This window comes from Bubalus kerabau, chromosome 21, assembly GCF_029407905.1.
Source record: "Bubalus kerabau isolate K-KA32 ecotype Philippines breed swamp buffalo chromosome 21, PCC_UOA_SB_1v2, whole genome shotgun sequence".
NCBI classification, from domain to species: Eukaryota; Metazoa; Chordata; class Mammalia; order Artiodactyla; family Bovidae; genus Bubalus; species Bubalus kerabau.
The window spans coordinates 23,398,454-23,417,817 of record NC_073644.1 but is presented as its reverse complement, the minus strand read 5'-3'; the positions used below and the strand labels follow the sequence as shown (position 1 = coordinate 23,417,817).

Here is a 19,364-nt window from a genome sequence, read left to right as displayed (position 1 = left end):
TTTCAGCTGTAGTGATTATAAGACACAGTATTTATTTCACTCAAAAAATAAATTTTGGTATTATTTTATACTAGTATTTTTAAAAATTACTCAAAATTCATAAAAATAGAAAAAAAAAAAAAACCAAACAAACAGTGAAATAAAGTGTTTGCTGCTGCTACTGCTGCTAAGTCACCTCAGTCGTGTCCGACTCTGTGTGACCCCATAGATGGCAGCCCACCAGGCTGCCCCATCCCTGGGATTCTCCAGGCAAGAACACTGGAGTGGGTTGCCATTTCCTTCTCCAATGCATGAAAGTGAAAAGCGAAAGTGAAGTCGCTCAGTCCTGTCCAACTTAGCGGTCCCATGGACTGCAACCTACCAGTCTCCTCCGTCCATGGGATTTTCCAGGCTAGAGTACTGGAGTGGGGTGCCATTGCCTTCTCCAGAAATAAAGTGTTTAAAACATCTCAAATACTCACATAAATATGCAAATGTCAAGCAGACCAAGTTCAAAAAGACAGTAAACATGCTTTCTCGTTTTCATGGAAATCACTGTGGCCTCAGCTGTGCCGCCTCCTTGCTGCGGACCTTACCGCCTGGCAGCCCAAGTGGCGGCTCCTGCAGTACTTCCAGCCCTTCCTTCTGAGTGCGGCTTCTAGCGCGGAAGCCACTTTTATTTTTACTTAAAACATTTTTTTTTAATTTTGTTAATAAATTTATTAATTACATCATTATTTTAAGAGCGCTTTATCATGTGCAGTGTGATATAGAAGACCGACCTAATTATCACTGCTTTCTCTCTTCATGCTTGGCTGAGTAACTGAAGTCTCCAGGTGCTTCAGTGAGGGCAGATGAAGGAGAAAAACATGAAAGAGCCTGCAGATGTCAACTGATTTCACATGGCAGAGGCTGGCTGTGGGAGGCGATAAATATGTTCTGTGGACATGGGGCTGAGCTGCAGGGGCATCACATTTGGGTGGCTCCTATGCCCTGGCCAGTAACTCAGAGATAGTGCTATTTTCATTTCTCTCCTGCACAATGTGGGAAGAGACTGCTCTTCTGCAGGGAAAATCTACTCACTTCAGAAGGGTTCTCTTGCCAGATTTAGGGTCAGTCTCTATTTTTAGGGGATGAAAAAGAAGGGGAAAGAGGAGGACTGGCAGAAAGCAAATGGCAGTCAAAGTGTAAGGATGCGAGAAGATCCGAGAGAAAGTCAAGAAGGGAGAATGACTGCTGACCAGTGTGTGAAGTAAGAGTGGCATCCCCAAGGGACTGCAATCTCCCTGTATCCCAGTGATGACTCGGTTACATAATTCCCAACTTCTGATTTTTTTTCCCGCCTCCTGAGGAGGCTATTTACAATAATTTCTTTAAGTGCTGCTACAAAGTCCACTACAAGCTGTGTTACTGCTTCATCACCTGGACAGACTGAGCCACTCTAATGTTTTGGGAGTCATCAGCTTGATTCCTGGAGCCTTCCTGAACACTGCCTGAGCCTGTCTATGGCCTCCTGATCACTTGCTGTACTTCTCCTGTGCCCTATCTTTCCCTGTCTTTCAGAGGCCACTTCACCAGGGGGTGGGGGCGGCCGGGGATGGAGGATCAGTTCAGCAAAGAGCCACAGCCAGAACATGGAAATCATTGTTTCCATAGGTGCTTATCTGCAGTGGGCAGGCTCCTATGAGTCCATGTGCAACAAAAAAAGAGGAAGGGCTGCCCAAATGGGCATTGATGCGGAGCACTGAGACCTAACTGGAAACCTCAGGCAGGGAGGACGCCGGCACCTACTGAAACTCTTCTCTGGGAGGAGAGAACCCGGAAGGGCTGAGGAAGGATGGGGTGAGATCCCAGAGAACTCTCCAGTACATTCTCAAACTCCTTCCTAAGGAGAGGGGGAAGGCCTGGTTAACTGGAACCTGTTGTCTAGGTGGCTGGGGTATCCAAGTTTGGGGACAGAGCTGAGTTGCTGAAGACTCAGAGGAGAGGCAGCCACTCTTTCTCCACACAACTGTCAGTCTCCCTCTCAAAATACACGTAAGGTTGAAAGTTTTATTTTTGTTCTTAGTTTTGAAGAGATGGGGAAGATCCTCTCAGGCAGCTGCTGGTCTGGATGGAGGAAGGGAGGCACTGGAGAGCGGGAGGGGGACTTACCTGTCACAGAAGAACTATGGGGGAAGAGCGAGCACTCAGTGTGAGGGACCATGATGACAGGGTGTTGCAGGCTGCTCTCTCCCATCCGGGATGCTTACAATGCATTCAGAGCAGGGGCATGTGAGGGACACATCTGCAAGAAGGTTCAGAATGCACCCTGAAGACTGTAGAAAAAATGAGGCTAAAAAGAGAGGGGACGATGTTCTGCCAAACTGTTTGGTCTCCTGGGCCATAGTTTCACCATTAGTAAATTGAATTTTTATCTGGAAATTGAAAAGTCTAACCAATCAAGAATTGTACTGTACTCTGGACCTATGAAATGTCACTGAAATGTTTAAAAACAGAACTCTCCTGACCCTGGGATGCTATGAGAATTAAGAGGCAGATACCTTCACAGTGCGCAAAAGATGAAAAGCTTGGTGCAGACATTTCACTAACTACCATCATTATAAAAGGCAGCTTGCAGGCAAAGGGAATGTGAATCATGAAACTGCACAAAATCAAGCAGATTGAAACTGTTGTTTAAAGAACAACAACAAAAAAATGGTGAAAAGCATTAAAATAAAAAGAGTTGTCCTTTTTTTTTCCTCTAATTTTAGGAGATTGCAGCAGGTACAGATAGCCATTTAGGCTTTAGTTTTAACCTTTTCTTCCTACATTTGCAGCAAAGAATCATGAAATATTAGAAGTGGATGAATCTTTCTGTAACACTAACTCCAAACAAGACGGCAGAGTAAAAGGATGTGGAACTCACCTCCTCCCACAAGTACATCAAAAATACATCTACAAATGGAACAGTTCTCAAAGAACCCCTGCTGAACACTACCAGAAGACCTCAAACCCCTGAAAGGACATGAAAGAGCCCCATGTAACCGGGTAAGAAAAAAGAAAAGAGGAGAGGGAGCAGGATGGGACCTGCACCCCTGGTGGGGGGAGTGTGGGGGGAAGAGGAAAGGTTCCCACAGGATGAAACCACTTAAGCAGCAGGGAGAGGAGCTGGGACAGAGAGTGAGCTTCAGAGGCTCAGAGGGGAACCCAGCAATCAGGCTGCGACAGGCAGCACAGAGAAAGACTTGCAGAGGGCCCGCACCACTGCCCTGTGCGTCCCAGCCTGAGATGCAGGTCTGCTGGTGTGAGTGGGGCTGGCACTGGAAGTTTGGGGGTAGAGAACGGATGCAGGAAGGAGACTGCTGTTGGCTGTGCAGAGATAGCCTGAAAGGGCTGGAGCGTGGTATAGCTGCAGCCGGGGGTGTTCACAGAAGAAACCCAGGTGGGCAACAGAAGCAAAGTACCACTGTTATGTGGAGGATGAAGTAGGGGGCGAGGCTGACATCATAGCCTCTTTCTCTGTGTACTGGCCCCGCATCTGCGGGCCCTGTGAGAACATGTCTTCCCAGCTGCTGCCTCAGGGGCTCCCGCCTCCAAAGGCTCTTGTGGCCCAGTCACCATCTTGGGGGTGGTGGGAGTAAATGCCAGCAGGTTGCCCACTTGCCAAGGTGGGGCTAAAACCATAGCTGAGCCTTAGAAGCCATGAAACTTGGGAAGTAGGGCTGAAATCTAACCCTGTGGTTGTGCAAGCCACAGTCTTACACCTCTGCCCCTGGCTTTATAAATTCAGTGCTGGTAGGACCTCAGAGTAGACACTGGGTGTGTCCATGGCTGGAACGGGTGTGACCTCAGCAGTCACAGGCTTTGTGGGCATGTGCACTTGCGGACGGGGCTGGGCTGCCTTTGTAGCTTCCGCTGTGCTCCAGATAAGTGATGAATGTGGTCCTGGAACCTGACCCTGGTTGATCTGCGCTGGTGGTCCTGTGGAAACAATGCCCGGGGGGCACCAGGGCCGGTTGCTGGCATTCCCAAGGTTGAGATGGGGCCCAGGGCAGTGCCAGCAACAGTGTACTTTGTAAGGCGGCAGAACAGGTGACAGGTGACACAACAAAGCACACTCATGGGGGAGCAGCTCTGGCTCTTCTCCCAGTGCGAGTGCTCCAATTCCATCTACCGCCCGCCAAAGCTCAAAAATGGATCTGGGGGCTTCTACTCCAACAGCGAGAGAACAGACCCAGCTCCCAACAGGGCAGCGACAACCACAGAGCAAGGAGGAAGCCCTGACCAATAACCAGGGCAGGCTCTGGCCGCCACAACACCAGTCACTCCTCCTATCAAAGGGACAGCGGCCGGCATACACTGAGGAAAGAGGCAACAGGAATCAACACCAAAAACAGCTCTCACATAAAAAAATATTAAACCTACACAGGCTACATAGGGATGCTCCTCCTTAAAAATAGCCCTCCAAGACCACAACAGATAATTGTTCCTCCTAAACTTATATACATTGGAGAAGGAAATGGCAACCCACTCCAGTGTTCTTGCCTGGAGAATCCCAGGGACGGCGGAGCCTGGTGGGCTGCCATCTATGGGGTCACAAAGAGTCGGACATGACTGAAGCGACTTAGCAGCAGCAAACTCATATAGCAAGACAAATATAAGCAAAATGAAGTAGAGGACCACTCTTGAATAAAAGATCAAGAGAATTCCCCTGAAGGAACAAGCAATGAAACAGACCTCTTCATTCTAATAGACAATGAGTTCAAAAAGGAGATAATAAAAATACTGAAGAAGTTAAGAATGACTATTGAGAGAAATGCAGATTACTGTAAAAGGAAACTAGAAACTATAAGGAGGAGCCAAGAAAAATTACAAAATTCATTCACTGAGACAAAACCTGAGCTAAAGGTAATGAAAAGCTGAATGAAAAATGCATACGAATGAATAAATGATCTGGGAGATAGAATAATGGAAATCAACCAGTCAGAACAGCAGACAGAAAGCCAAATTTAAAAAAAATGAAAGCAATATAAGAGACCTATGGGATAATATGAAGCATGCCAATGTACACATAATAGGAATCCCAAAAGGAGAAGATAAAGAAAAGGGGATTGAAAATGTATTTGAACAAACTGACTGAAAACATCCCAAACATAAAGAAGGAAACTGTATCCAGGTACAAGAAGTATAGAGGGTCCCAAACAAGGTAAATGCAAACAGACCTACACCAAGAGATAATAAAAATGGCCAAAGTTAAAGGGACAATTCTAAAGGCAGCAAGAGAAAAACAAAGAGTTAATTATAAGGGAACCCCAATAAGGCTACCAGCTGATTTCTCTACAGAAACAGCTGCAGGCCAAAAGGGAGTGGGGCAAGATATATTCAAAGTCCTGAAAGGGAAAAATCGGCAATCTAGAATCCTCTGCCCAACAGGATTATCATTTAGAATAGAAAGAGAGATTAAGGATTTCTCAGATAAGCAAAAATTCAAAGAATATAGCAATACTAAACCTATCCAAAATGGAATATTAGAAGATTTTCTCTAAATAGAGAAAGTAGTAAGAATCTAAGGAAAGAGTAAATCACTTAAATAAGCCAGTACACTGATTTAAAAAATAAATTAAATTTCCGTGAAAGTGATAAACACAATGAACAGCAAAATGATGAATATGAGGACGTAAAAGAGGATCAAAATCATAAAATGGGGGAAATAAGAGTAAGAAAATGTAGATTTTTTTTTTCCAAGAATGTGTTTGAGTCTATATGACTATAAGTTTAAGGCAAGTAAGTACAAGAAGGACTTAACAAACTTGAAAACAGGGTAACTACAAAGCAAAAACATACAATGCATTCACAAAAACCAAAGAGAAGAGAACATAAGTGTAAAACAAAAGAAAATCATAAAACTACAAAAGAAAAAACAGAAGGGGACAAAGAAATATAAAATCAAGAAAATATAAAATATAAAAACATTAAAATACGGTTTAATATGGCAATAAAAACATATCTATCAATAACTATCTTAAATGTCAATGGGCTAAGTGCTCCAGTCAAAAGACATAGAGTGGCATATTAAATAAAAAAACAAGAGACTACAATATGCTGTCCGCAAGAGACCCACTTTAGGGCAAAGAACAAACACAGATTGAAGTGAGGGGAAGAAAAAAGACATTTCATGCAAATGGAAATTACAAGAAAGCGAGGGTCATAAAACTCCTATCAGGCAAAATAGACTTTAGATCAAAGGCTACAAAGAAAGATAAAGACAGACACTACATTAAGATAAAAGGATTGATACAAGGATCGGATATTATACTCGTTCACATATGTGTACCCAACATATGTACTGTATGCTCATGTTCAGTCGTGCCCGACTCCTTGCACACCCAATATGATGCTGCTGCTCAGTTGCCAAGTTGTGTCTGACTCTTCGTGACTCCCCAGACTGCAGCACACCAGGCTTCTCTGTCCCTCACCATCTCCCAGAGTTTGCCCAAGTTCATGTCCAATGAATCAGTGACGCCATCCAACCATCTCATCCTCCGTCACCCTCTTCTGCCTTCAATCCTTCGCAGCATCAGGGTCTTTTCCAATGAATCAGCTGTTTGCCTCAGGCGGCCCAAGTAATGGAGCTTCAGCTTTAGCATCAGTCCTCCCAAAGACCATTCAGGGTTGATTTCCTTTAAGATTAACTGTTTTGATCGCCTTGCTGTCCAAGGGGCTCTGAAAGAGTCTTCTCCAGCACCACAGTTTGAAAGCATCAATTCCTCAGCGTTCTGCCTTCTTTACTGTCCAGCTCTCACATCTGTCCATGACCACTGCAAAGACTGCAGCCTTGACTATATGGCCCTTTGTCAGCAAAGTGATGTCTTTGTTTTGTCACACAATGTCTAGGTTTGTCACAGCTTTCCTGCCAAGAAGAAATCATCGTATAATTTCATGGCTATAGTCACCATCTGCAGTAATTTTAGTGCCCAAACACCCAATATAGAAGCACCGAAATACATAAAAATACTAACAGATGTAAAGGGAGAAGTTGATGGGAATACAATAATAGTATGGAACTTTAACACCCCACTCACATCAATGGACAGATCTTTGAGGCAGAAAATCAACAAGGTAAGAGAGATCCTAAATGACAAAATAGAACAGTTAGACTTAATTTATATTTCCAGGACATTACATTAAAAAAAAAGCAGAATACACATTCTTTTCAAGTGCACATAGAACATTCTCTAGGACTGATCACACCCTAGGGCACAAAAGAAGGTTCAACAAATTTAAGAGTACAGAAATTATTTGAAGTATCTTTTCTGACCACAATGGTATGAAACCAGAACTCAACCACAGAAAAAGAAATGAGAAAAAAAAAGTTATACAGAGACTAAACAATATGCTATTTAAAAACCGAGAGGTCAACAATTAAAGAAGAAATTTTTAAAAATACCTTGAAGCAAATGACAATGAAAAACTATACAAGATCTATGGGATGCAGCAAAAGCAGTTCTTAGAGGAAATTTCATATCAATACAGGACTTTAAGAAACAAGAAAAATCTCAAACAACCTAATCCACCACCTAAAAGAACTAGTTAAAGAAGAACAAACAAAACTTAAAGTTGGCAGAAGGAAGGAAATAATAAATATCAGAGAGGAAATAGAGATTAAAAAACAATAGAAAAAAGTCAATAGAAAGAGAACCAAAGAGCTGGTTCTCTGAAAGTTTAAACAAAACTGACAAATATCTGGCCAGGCTCACAAGAAGAGAAGAGAGAAGATTCAAATAGTCAAAATAAGAAATGATACATCAGAAAGACAAAAAAACTATAAGAGAACAATTATATGCCAATTATATGAACACCATTATGTCAACAAATTTGGCAACCTAGAAAAAACGGACAACTTTCTAGAAACACATAGCCCACCAAAACTGAATGAAGAGGAAATAGGTAACTTGAACAGACCAATCACTAGAAGTGAAATAGAATCTGTAATTAACAACAACAACAAAAAACTCCCAACAAGAAAGTCCAGGGCCAGATGGTTTCACAGGCGAATTTTACCAAACATGCGAGGAAGAACTTACACAGATACTTCTCAAACTGCCAAAAGATTGAAGAGGTAGGAACACTCCAAAGACATTCTAGGAAGTCACCATCATCTGATATCAAAACCAGACAAAGGCAGTACAAAAAGAAGAGAAAATTATAAGCCAATATCTTTGATGAATATAAATGCAAAAATTCTCAACAAAATATTAGCAAACCAGATCCAGTAATACATAAAAAAGATCATATACCACAACAAAGCTGGGTTCATCCAAGGATTAAATCATACAAGGATGGTTCACCACACACAAATGAATCAATGTGATACACTACACAGCAAAAGGAAAGACAAAAACCACACAGTCATCTCAATAGATGAAAAAAAGCATTCAGTGAAACTAAATATCCATTCATGATAAAAATTCTTACCAAAGTGGGTACAGAGGGAACATATTTCAACATAATAAAGCTATTTACGACAAACCCACAGCTAGTACGATACTCAACAGTGAAAACCTGAAAGCATTCCCACTAAATTCAGGAAGAAGACAAGGATTCCTATTCTCACTACTTCTATTCAACACAGTATTGGAAGTCCTAGCCAGAGCAATCAGACAAGGAAAAGAATTAAAATTCAAACTGGTGCTTGCTAAGTCACTTCAGTCATGTCTGACTCTGTGCGACTCTATGGACTGTAGCCTGCCTGGCTCCTCTGTCCATGGGATTCTCCAGGCTAGAATACTGGAGTGGGTTGCCATGCCCTCCTCCAGAGAATCTTCCTGACCCAAGGATTGAACCTGCATCTCTCACATCTTGTGCTGGCAGGTGGGTTCTTTACCACTACTGCCACCTGGGAAGCCCATTTCAAATTGGTAAGGGAGGGATAAAATTGTCGTTATATGCAGATGGCATGATACTATATACAGAAAACCCTAAAGACCACACAAAACAAGACCCGAATTAATAAATTCAGCAAGGTAGCAGGACACAGGAATCAGCTGCATTTCTTTAAACAGACAATGAAATACCAGAGAAAGGAATGTAAACAGTCCCTTTGAAAGTCACATCCAAAAAAAAAAAAAAAAAACTTAGGTATAACCTCATCAAGAAAGTGAAAGACTTATATGCTGAGAACTACAAAACATTAGTCAAGGAAACTGAAGATGATTCAAAAAACTGGAAAGCTATCCCATGCTCTTGGTTTAGAAGAATTAATATGGTTAGAATGGCTATACTACCCAAGTGCAATCCACAGATCCAATCTGATCGCTATCAAATTACCCAAAATGTTTTATACAGAACAAGAACAAACACTTCTAAAATTTATATGGAACCATAAAAGATTCAGAATTGCCAAAGCAATCCTAGGGAAAAAGAACAAAGCAGGAGGCATAACCTTTCTAGACTTCAGTTCAGTTCAGTCGCTCAGTCATGTCCAACTCTTTGCGACCCCATGAATCACAGCACGCCAGGCCTCCCTGTCCATCACCAACTCCTAGAGTTCACTCAAACTCATGTCCATCGAGTCGGTGATGCCATCTAGCCATCTCATCCTCTGTTGTCCCCTTCTCCTCCTGCCCCCAATCCCTCCCAGCATCAGAGTCTTTTCCAATGAGTCAACTCTTCACATGAGGTGCCCAAAGTATTGGAGTTTCAGCTTCAGCATCAGTCCTTCCAATGAACACCCAGGACTGATCTCCTTTAGGATGGACTGGTTGGATCTCCTTGCAGTCCAAGGGACTCTCAAGAGTCTTCTCCAACACCACAGTTCAAAAGCATCAATTCTTCAGTGCTCAGCTTTCTTCACAGTCCAACTCTCACATCCATACATGACCACAGGAAAAACCATAGCCTTGACTAGACGGACCTTTGTTGGCAAAGTAATGTCTCTGCTTTTGAATATGCTATCTAGGTTGGTCATAACTTTCCTTCCAAGGACTAAGCATCTTTTAATTTCATGGCTGCAATCACCATCTGCAGTGATTTTGGAGCCCAGAAAAATAAAGTCAGCTACTGTTTCCACTGTTTCTCCATCTATTTCCCATGAAGTGATGGGACCAGATGCCATGATCTTCATTTTCTGAATGTTGAGCTTTAAGCCAACTTTTTCACTCTCCTCTTTCACTTTCATCAAGAGGCTTTTTAGTTCCTCTTCACTTTCTGCCATAAGGGTGGTGTCATCTGCATATCTGAGGTTATTGATATTTCTCCCAGCAACCTTGATTCCAGCTTGTGCTTTTTCTAGCCCAGTGTTTCTCATGATGTACTCTGCATATAAGTTAAACAAGCAGGGTGACAATAGACGTACTCCTTTTCCTATTTGGAACCAGTCTGTTGTCCCATGTCCAGTTCTGTTGCTTCCTGACCTGCACACAGGTTTCTCAAGGGGCAGATCAGGTGGTCTGGTATTCCCATCTCTGTCAGAATTTTCCAGTTTATTGTGATCCACACAGTCAAAGGCTTTGGCATAGTCAATAAAGCAAAAATAGATTTTTTCTGGAACTCTTTTGTTTTTTCCACGATCCAGCGGATGTTGGCAATTTGATCACTGGTTCCTCTGCCTTTTCTAAAACCAGCTTGAACATCTGGAAGTTCACGGTTCACATATTGCTGAAGCCTAGCTTGGAGAATTTTGAGCATTACTTTACTAGTGTGTGAGATGAGTGCAATTGTGCAGTAGTTTGAGCATTCTTTGGCATTGCCTTTCTTTGGGATTGGAATGAAAACTGATCTTTTCCAGTCCTGTGGCCACTGCTGAGTTTTCCAAATTTGCTGGCATATTGAGTGCAGCACTTTCACAGCATCATCTTTCAGGATTTGAAAGAGCTCAACTGGAATTCCATCACCTCCACTAGCTTTGTTCGTAGTGATGCTTTCTAAGGCCCACTTGACTTCACATTCCAGGATATCTGGCTCTAGGTGAGTGATCACACCATTGTGATTATCTGGGTCGTGAAGATCTTTTTTGTACAGTTCTTCTGTGTATTCTTGCCACCTCTTCTTAATATCTTCTGCTTCTGTTAGGTCCATACCATTTCTGTACTTTATCGAGCCCATCTTTGCATGAAGTGTTCCCTTGGTATCTCTAATTTTCTTGAAGAGATCTGTAGTCTTTCCCATTCTGTTGTTTTCATCTATTTCTTTGCTTCAGACAATACTAAAAAGCTACAGTAATCAAAGCAGTGTGAGACTGGTATAAAAACAGACAGACATATGGATCAATGGAATAGTATAGAGATCCCAGAAATAAACTGCACACCTATAGATAATTAATCTTTGATAAAGGAGGCAAGAATATAAAATGGGGAAAGATAGTCTCTTCAGCAAGTGGTGTTGGAGAAGTGGAACAACCAGCTGCATGTAAATCTGTGAAGTTAGGAGACACCCTCAGATCATACACAAAAATAACTCAAAATGGGTTACTGACTTAAAACTATAAGACACGACATCACAAAACTCCTAGAAGAGAATATAGGCAAAACATTCTCTGATATAAATCATACCAATGTTTTCTGAGGTATCCCAAGGCAAAAATAAATGAGACCTAATCAAAATTAAAGCTTTTGCATAGCAAAGAATACCATAAACAAAAGGAAAAGACAACTTAGGTACAAACTGGGAGCAAATATTTGCAAATGCTGCGACTAACAAGGGCTTAATTTCCAAAATATACAAAGAGCTCACACAACTCAATAACTACAACGACAACAAAAAAACCCAGGGACTTCCCTGATGGTCCGGTAGTTAAGAATCTGCCTGCCAATGCAAAGGACATAGGTTCAACCCTTGTCTGGGAAGATTCCACCTGCCTCAGAGCTACTGGGCCTGTGTGCTGCAGTTACTGTAAAACTTTCCCCAACTCAATATGTCTGAAGAAGATGTTCTATTGGCTATCTCAGTTAGTTAAAAATCTATTTCTTTCATGCATATCCTTTAATTCTTCCAGTCTGCTGATGGCTATTTATCCAGCTCTACAACTGTATTCTCCTCAATATCAGTCTAAGCTAAGTGGGAACCCCCAAAAGTTGCATTGTCCAGGAGGCAGATTAGTTCCCAGTTTCGCTAGATATAAAAAGCAGTCATGGAAGGCATGCTACAAATGAATAAACCACGATATCATAAGTAAAACTGGAACAAATGCACCAAGTCATCTTAGAGAATTCTGGGAAGTATCCGGTATAAAACACAGGAAGACAATGCCTCAAAAACTACCTCAATAAAGTGACATAATGACACAGCTTTAATGGTGTTCCACCCCAGAAAATGCATTCCTGTCCTCTCATCCTCCCATCTTGACCTATGAACCTGGGTTTCTAAGCTAGGAATCCTCTCTTCAGGAGATAGAAAAACTTGAGGTTCTCATTCTTACAGAGTCCCAAGGCAGTTTTCCCTAAAGGCCTGACTCAAACCTTTTAAGAATAAGAAGGGATGTAATCCACAAAGTCTACAGGCCTGGCTGGCATAGCCACAGCTGTGCCAGCACCATCAGCTAGTAAGAGCTTAACAGTAGACATTGCTCTGGAATTTCGTTTTCTCTTAGGTACTGTGAGTAAAAATGGGAGTGGAAGCTGAGTGAGTCCATGCTAAGAGCTGAGGTGCTGCTGAGCAGAGGTCATGGAGAGAAACCTTAATTAGCAACTACTGGTATGCCAGTGAAGCCACTGCTCAGCCCTGGGAGGGTGGGAGCTCTTAGCAGGGACTGACCATGCCCACATTCCTGGGGGCTGCTTGGCTGGCGAGGGCAAGGCTGCCATAGTGTTGCCTTCCATAGGAGGGGTAGTCTGGTAGAGCAGAAAGGGCATGTGCTTAGAGGCAGACAATACAGGCTCTGCTACTTGGTAGCTATGTGGCCCAGGACTAATTCTTTGACCTCTCTGACCCTCAGATTTTTCATTTATAACACAGATATATGGACACTGATCTTGCCAGGGTTATTATGAGGATTAAATGAAATAATTTACCTGATATGGCAGCAGCACGCACTCAGTGAAAAGGTGACCTTGTGCTCCCTAGTCAGATCCATTTGCTGCTTGCTACACAGCCACAGTTATTTTCCAAAACAGAAATCTGACTTCTCTACTTAAAACATTTCAGTGGCTTCCCTTGGTAAATGTAAAGAACAAAATCCTGATGATCTGAGAAGCCCTGCATGTCCTGGTCCTTGTCTGCCTCTCTCCTTCATTCTCCTGTGCTCTAGCCACACGGACCCTCTTTATGCTCTCAAAAATGTAATCCTTCCTATCTTGAAGCCTTCACACAGGCTCAAAGCATCTTCTTCACATATCTCATCTATCTGGTTAACAACTTCTCATAACTTCTTTGGGAAAAATATTCCTCAACCTCCAGACTAGGTCAGGCCTCCTGACAATGCTCCCTTAACCTTTCTTTCACAGAGCTTCATCTGCTTTGTAATTATACTTGGGATGACTTATACTATGTCTCAGACAAGATCAAGAGGTAGGAAACTGTGTTCTTTATTGATTACCCCTGAATCTCTAGGACTCAACATCAAGCACAATGCCTGGCCCATTTTAGGAGCTTAAATCTTTTACTAAATAATTGAATGAATGAAAGTTCAGAGGAGGGCTGAAAAGCATTCTCTATTAATCTGGTTAGTACTTCTCTGCAACAGTTAACCACGTTCTGCCCAGCATGCTTATGAATATTTAATTCCTTCTTTCCTTGCTGGATTTTCAGCTTTGCTGTATATATATACACCTTCAAATGTTCCACTGCCTCTTTAAGACAGGCTCAGAGGAGATGCTCCGCGTTGGGGAGATGGCATGGAATGGAAGGGAGCATTAAAAGCCCTGAACAGAAACAGAGAGAAAGATGAACTCTAACTTGAAGGCTGTGACCTGAGATAAGAAAAAGTCTCCTGTCCAGTCTTTCCTTCTCAGGGGCATTTAAGTTGACCACTCTTTGTTGGGAGGTGAGGATTCAACAGGTTGACACTTACTTGTTCCCATGAAGAAATCATATGACGTTCAGCAGGTGGCTTTTCTATGATGGTCACCTCTGTCACACCTGGGGATGATTCTGGAAGAGGAAGCAGAGAGTAGAGTAGTTGGTCCATTCTCACATATTTCTACCAGAAAGGTTGATGAACTGTTGAAGTCTGCTCTAGGAATACCAGATCCCTCTGAGGAGCATTTGTTACCCCTGTAATAAAAGCAGCTGGTCCCTCAAAAGCAGTCAGTCCCATAAGCTAAGACCATGTAGTCTTCTAGTGATAATTGTGCCAGTATCCTTTCCACATATCAAAGTTTTCCTCAGGTTTTCAGAAGAGTCAAATCTTGGGATGCAGCAACAGCCCGATACACTAGATGAGAAATCGGGACTCCACCGTCCTATTCATGCTTTATGCATTTACCAGCTGTGTGACCTCAGATGAGTGTTCACTTCCTTCTGCATCCAGTAAGACAAGAATTACAATAATACTTTCCTCAATAAGTGAAGCAAAAACAGGAATGAAGAAACAGAAGAGGAAATGGAAATGAAGATACTTTGGAAAAGTAAAAAGTACCATATACACAATTTTTCTTCTGCCTTCTGTTCAAGGTTCTTTCTAATGTGTTGGGAAGCACGGTACTGTGGTAGAAAACCAGTGAGCTTCAAGCCATTTGACCTGGGGTGAGTCCTTGTTATGCCCCTGACTGGTTAGGATGGAAGACACTGTTTTATCCCTTTAAGGGTAGTCTCATTTGGCACTGTTCACCAAAACTAAGACAGTAGATAATAAATGCCATTATTCAACTTTACAGCAAGGACACCGAGGTTGAGAGGTTAAAACACAAAGCCAATCCTCTGACTCCAAGTATGGGTCTAGTTGAAAAATGAAGAATATGTTCAAAAGTCACTACATGCCCCCTGGCATAGCCCATTAAAGCAATTATCCTACACAAATGCATAGTCTAGCTTTAATTAGTCTTGGCAACCCACTACTCCACCTGCAGTTAAGACCGAAGAATACAGAATTCTTGGCCCACAACACAGCTGGTTACATAGGGATGCCATCTGACTATACTCACAGTGCAATCTAATGCCTAGGGCTACAAGAGGACACACACATAATGTAAGTACCTGACATTAAGTTTTGCTGAGGCATCCATTTCAAATACATCCATCTTGAATAAACAAATTGCCAGTTGTATGATACAGATACTAACTAAACAACTAGATGAGGAATGATGCCACCCCCAACTCACAAAGTTCCCCTTTTAGAAAGCCCTGGGTAACCTGGATAACTGACTACTTGAATGAGCCACCTTTTCCCTTCAGATGTCCTAATTCCCCCTCTTAAGTTTTAAGTCCGCCAATAAAGTGTAAACCTGCAAAACCCTAGACACACAATTCTGGGGCTCTAATAAAAGCAAAGACCCAGATCTGCTCACTCACCCCCAGCTATCTGGCTGTGTGGCTGTGGGCATACCATGTACCCTCTAGGACCTGTGTATAATAAAAAAATGTTTTTTCAAGGTTCCACGATGGTTGCTGCTGAGGTATATCTTCAGTCATAACAAAAGCCACAATATTTGGTCCAACCACAACATCAGCTTCAATCTGGGAAATCTCTGTGGGGCTCATCCAAGTAGTATAGGCCTAGGTGAGTACCTCAGGTATTCCTAGCCAACAGCAACACTATCAGTAAGTAGGCTGAGAGAGACACAAGCACACCATTCTTCAGCTTGTAACAGACCTATGTGGAAGGGCTACAGGCCCAGACAGAACTGCTGTGATGTAGCACAGATGACAACATATCATTTTTAATCTTTGTACATCTCCAGGATAGGACAACTGTTCAACATGCTGACATTAAAAACTTTCATATAACAAGTTGCTTAGGAAGTGCCCACTGCAGAGACTCTGCTATCCAATACTTCAGCACTGAGAAGGAGGAGATACTGGGGGTGAGGAAGACAGGGCCACACAATAAATTCCATTTGTATAATGCTGTATTTCTGGGAACTGATATGAGTTATCTCACTGACTCAACAATCATGTGAAGCAGGCATCATTATTTTAAAGATAAGGCAACAGGTTCAGATATATTACATTAATTATTTCACAGAACTAAATCTCTGACCACAGGTGCAGGTACCAAGCCTACTGTTTTCTCTTAGTAGTTAATTCCAACATGAGGGAAAGTTTTCTTCACACCACCAAGTAATTCTCAGACACCAGCTGAGTGTTCTACAATTCAACTCAATCCTGACTCTACAAGGAGAAAGCCTCAGATCCCACAAGAGCTCATTCCCATAAGCCTGCCCTTACTTCGGATGTTAACTGCAGGTCCAGGTTGTTATCTGTGCTTCTGACGGATTGGCTATAAATTAGGAGTTCCTATGATCCTTCCCTTGGGTTTGATGAGTTTGATACAGGGGCTCACAGAATTCAGGAAACCCATTTACTCACTGGAATACTGGTTTATTTTAAAGGATATTACAGATCAACAGGGAGATAAGATGTGTAGGGCTGGGTCCTGAACAAAGGGGCTTCTGTCCTTGCTGAGTTTGGGGCCTGGCACAGTGGCATGAGGAAGCTTCTGGTTAACCAGATTGGAAACTCCCTGCACTCTTTTGGTTTTTTATGGAGGCTTCATTGCACAGGCATGCTTGACTATATAATTGGCCATTGGCAAATGACTCAACCTCCAGACTCTCTTCCCTCCATGTAAATCAGATGGGGGAGTGAAAGTTCCAACCCGTTAATCCTGGTTGGTTCCCTTGGGACCTGGACCCATCTTTAGGTTACCCAAGGGCTTTCTAGTCACCTCATTAACAAAAGGCAACTTCTTTTATCACTTAGGAAATTTCAGGGGTTTTAGGAACTCTGTGCCTGAAACAGTGACAAAGTCTAAATATATATTTATTATAAATCATAATAACACAGATAACCAAAAAATCATGAGGATATTTAGAAATAATAGCAATAACAAGTTGTGTATGGTTTATTATTAATAATATGTGACATGAGAAGTAGTATCTGACTCAGTTCAGATGCTCAGTTGTGTCTGACTCTTTGCTTTCCTGTCCATCACCAACTCCTGGACCTTGCTCAAACTCATGTTCATTGAGTCGGTGATGCCATCCAACCATCTCATCCTCTGTCATTCCCTTCTCCTCCTGCCTTCATTCTTTCCAAGCATCAGGGTCTTTTCCAATGAGTCAGTTCCTCGCATCAGGTGGCCAAAGTATTGCAGCTTCAGCTTCAGCATCAGTCCTAAAAATGAATATTCAGGAATGATTTCCTTTAGGATTGACTGGTTTGATCTCCTTGCTGTCCAAGGGACTCTCAAGAGTCTTATCCAACACCATTGTTCAAAAGCATCAATTCTTCGGCACTCAGCTTTCTTTTTGGTCCAACTCTCACATCCACATATGACTACTGGAAAAACAACAGCTTTGACTATATACACCTTTGTCAGTAAAGTAATGTTTCTGCTTTTTAATATGCTGTCTAGGGTTGTCATAGCTTTTCTTCCAAGGAGCAAGCGTCTTTTAATTTCAAGGCTGCAGTCACCATCTGCAGTGATTTTGGAGCCCAGGAAAATAAAGTCTGTCACTGTTTCCCCATCTATTTGTCATGAAGTGATGGGACCAGATGCCATGATTTTAGTTTTTTGAATGTTGAGTTTTAATCTAGCTTTTTCACTCTCCTCTTTCACTTTCATCAAGAGGTATTTTAGTTCCTCTCTGCTTTCTGCCATAAGGGTGGTGTCATCTGCAGAGCCCCCAAGATGATAGCTAACAGTGAATGATGCTGGATTTGTGATCTCCAAAGAAGAAGATTTAGCTTCAGGGATCAGGTACCAGGCTTGATCACTCAAAGCTTTTGTGTGGCAGAAGTTTTATTATATAGTGAAAAAGGACAGAAAAAGCTTCTGACATAGACATCAGAAGGGGGAGAGAGGGTTTCACTTGCTACTCTTATCAAGGCCTTAAATACTTTTATCAGAGCCATTCCCACAACATACATTTTAAATGAACAAGATTAGAACTAACAATAGAAAGGTCTTACCAGATCCACTCTCACAACATACACCTTAAGATTAGTCAGAAGGTTCTTGTTAAGAAGAAGAAAAATGTCCTTGAGCAAGATGCATTGTTATTATATAATCATTCAGTTCAGTTCAGTTCAGTTCAGTCGCTCAGTCGTGTCCGACTCTGTGCAACCCCATGAATCGCAGCACGCCAGGCCTCCCTGTTCATCACCATCTCTGAGTTCACTCAAACTCATGTCCATTGAGTCGGTGATGCCATCCAGCCATCTCATCCTCTGTCGTCCCCTTCTCCTCCTGCCCCGAAATCCCTCCCAGCATCAGGGTCTTTTCCAATGAGTTAACTCTTCGCATGAGGTGGCCAAAGTACTGGAGTTTCAGTTTTAGCATCATTTCTTCCAAAGAACACCCAGGGCTGATCTCCTTTAGAATGGACTGGTTGGATCTCCTTGCAGTCCAAGGGACTCTCAAGAGTCTTCTCCAACACCACAGTTCACAAGCATCAACTCTTCAGTGCTCAGCTTTCTTCACAGTCTAACTCTCACATCCATACATGACTACTGGAAAAACCATAGCCTTGACTAGATGGACCTTTGTTGGCAAAGTAATGTCTCTGCTTTTTAATATGCTATCTAGGTTACCCCTTATCAAACTGTGCAGTTGGGGCAAATTCTAAACAGAAGATACAAAGAGTCCAAAAAAATTCAATTGCCACTTTTGAAGTAGTTTGTTGTTTGGTTACTAAGTGTGTCTGAGTCTCCAAGTTGCTAAGGCGCATTGGACTCTTCCAGGGCCCCATGGACTTTAGACCTCTACAGAGAGGGTGCAACCAGCACTGAGATCTAAACAGCAAAGTGGTGCAGCCTGGTGAGTACTCCACTCACCCTCCCCAACAAGAACCCTACAAAGCAGCCCCACCCCTGGCTGTGGCAAAGAGTTATACTCTAGAGTGTGAGCTGGCTCCTTTCCATTCTTTGATCAAATAAAACTTCCCTTTGCTTCTGACCAAACTTGGTCTCATCCTACTGGCTCTAATGATACTGGGCAGGAAGACCCTTTTTGGTGCCCAACGCGAAAGGGTTGGTAACAACAAAAGGCTTATTGTTTTGCCTACATGAGTGGCCCCCAATAAAACCCCTAGAATTTGGGTCGTAGGGCAGCTTCCCTGGGCAGAAACACTGCACACATATTGTAGCATTTCACCACTTGAGGAAGGAGTGTACTCTATGTGACCACTCACCTGTGGGAAAACTTCAGAAGCTGATACACGGCTTCCTCTGGATACCACCTGATATGTTAAAGGTCAGATTTCCAGAGTCCAACTGATTGATATAATAAACTATAGCTGGGAGTCCTG

At 42.4% G+C, this 19,364-nt stretch overlaps 1 protein-coding gene and 1 long non-coding RNA gene across 2 annotated transcripts in view; one reads left to right on the top strand and one right to left on the bottom strand.

The window, feature by feature from the left end:
* Positions 1 to 19,364, bottom strand: part of TPGS2 (tubulin polyglutamylase complex subunit 2) — a 61,442-nt gene that overhangs the window by 28,317 nt on the left and 13,761 nt on the right. The window contains exon 2 of the mRNA XM_055559340.1: positions 13,967 to 14,046. Within this exon, the coding sequence (XP_055415315.1) occupies positions 13,967 to 14,046 (80 nt within the window). The remainder of the gene's footprint in view (positions 1 to 13,966; positions 14,047 to 19,364) is intronic.
* LOC129636065 (uncharacterized) lies at positions 943 to 18,872 on the top strand. Its single transcript, XR_008706609.1, has 3 exons — positions 943 to 1,231; positions 2,799 to 3,009; positions 18,799 to 18,872. It is a non-coding gene; the product is annotated as an uncharacterized LOC129636065 (long non-coding RNA).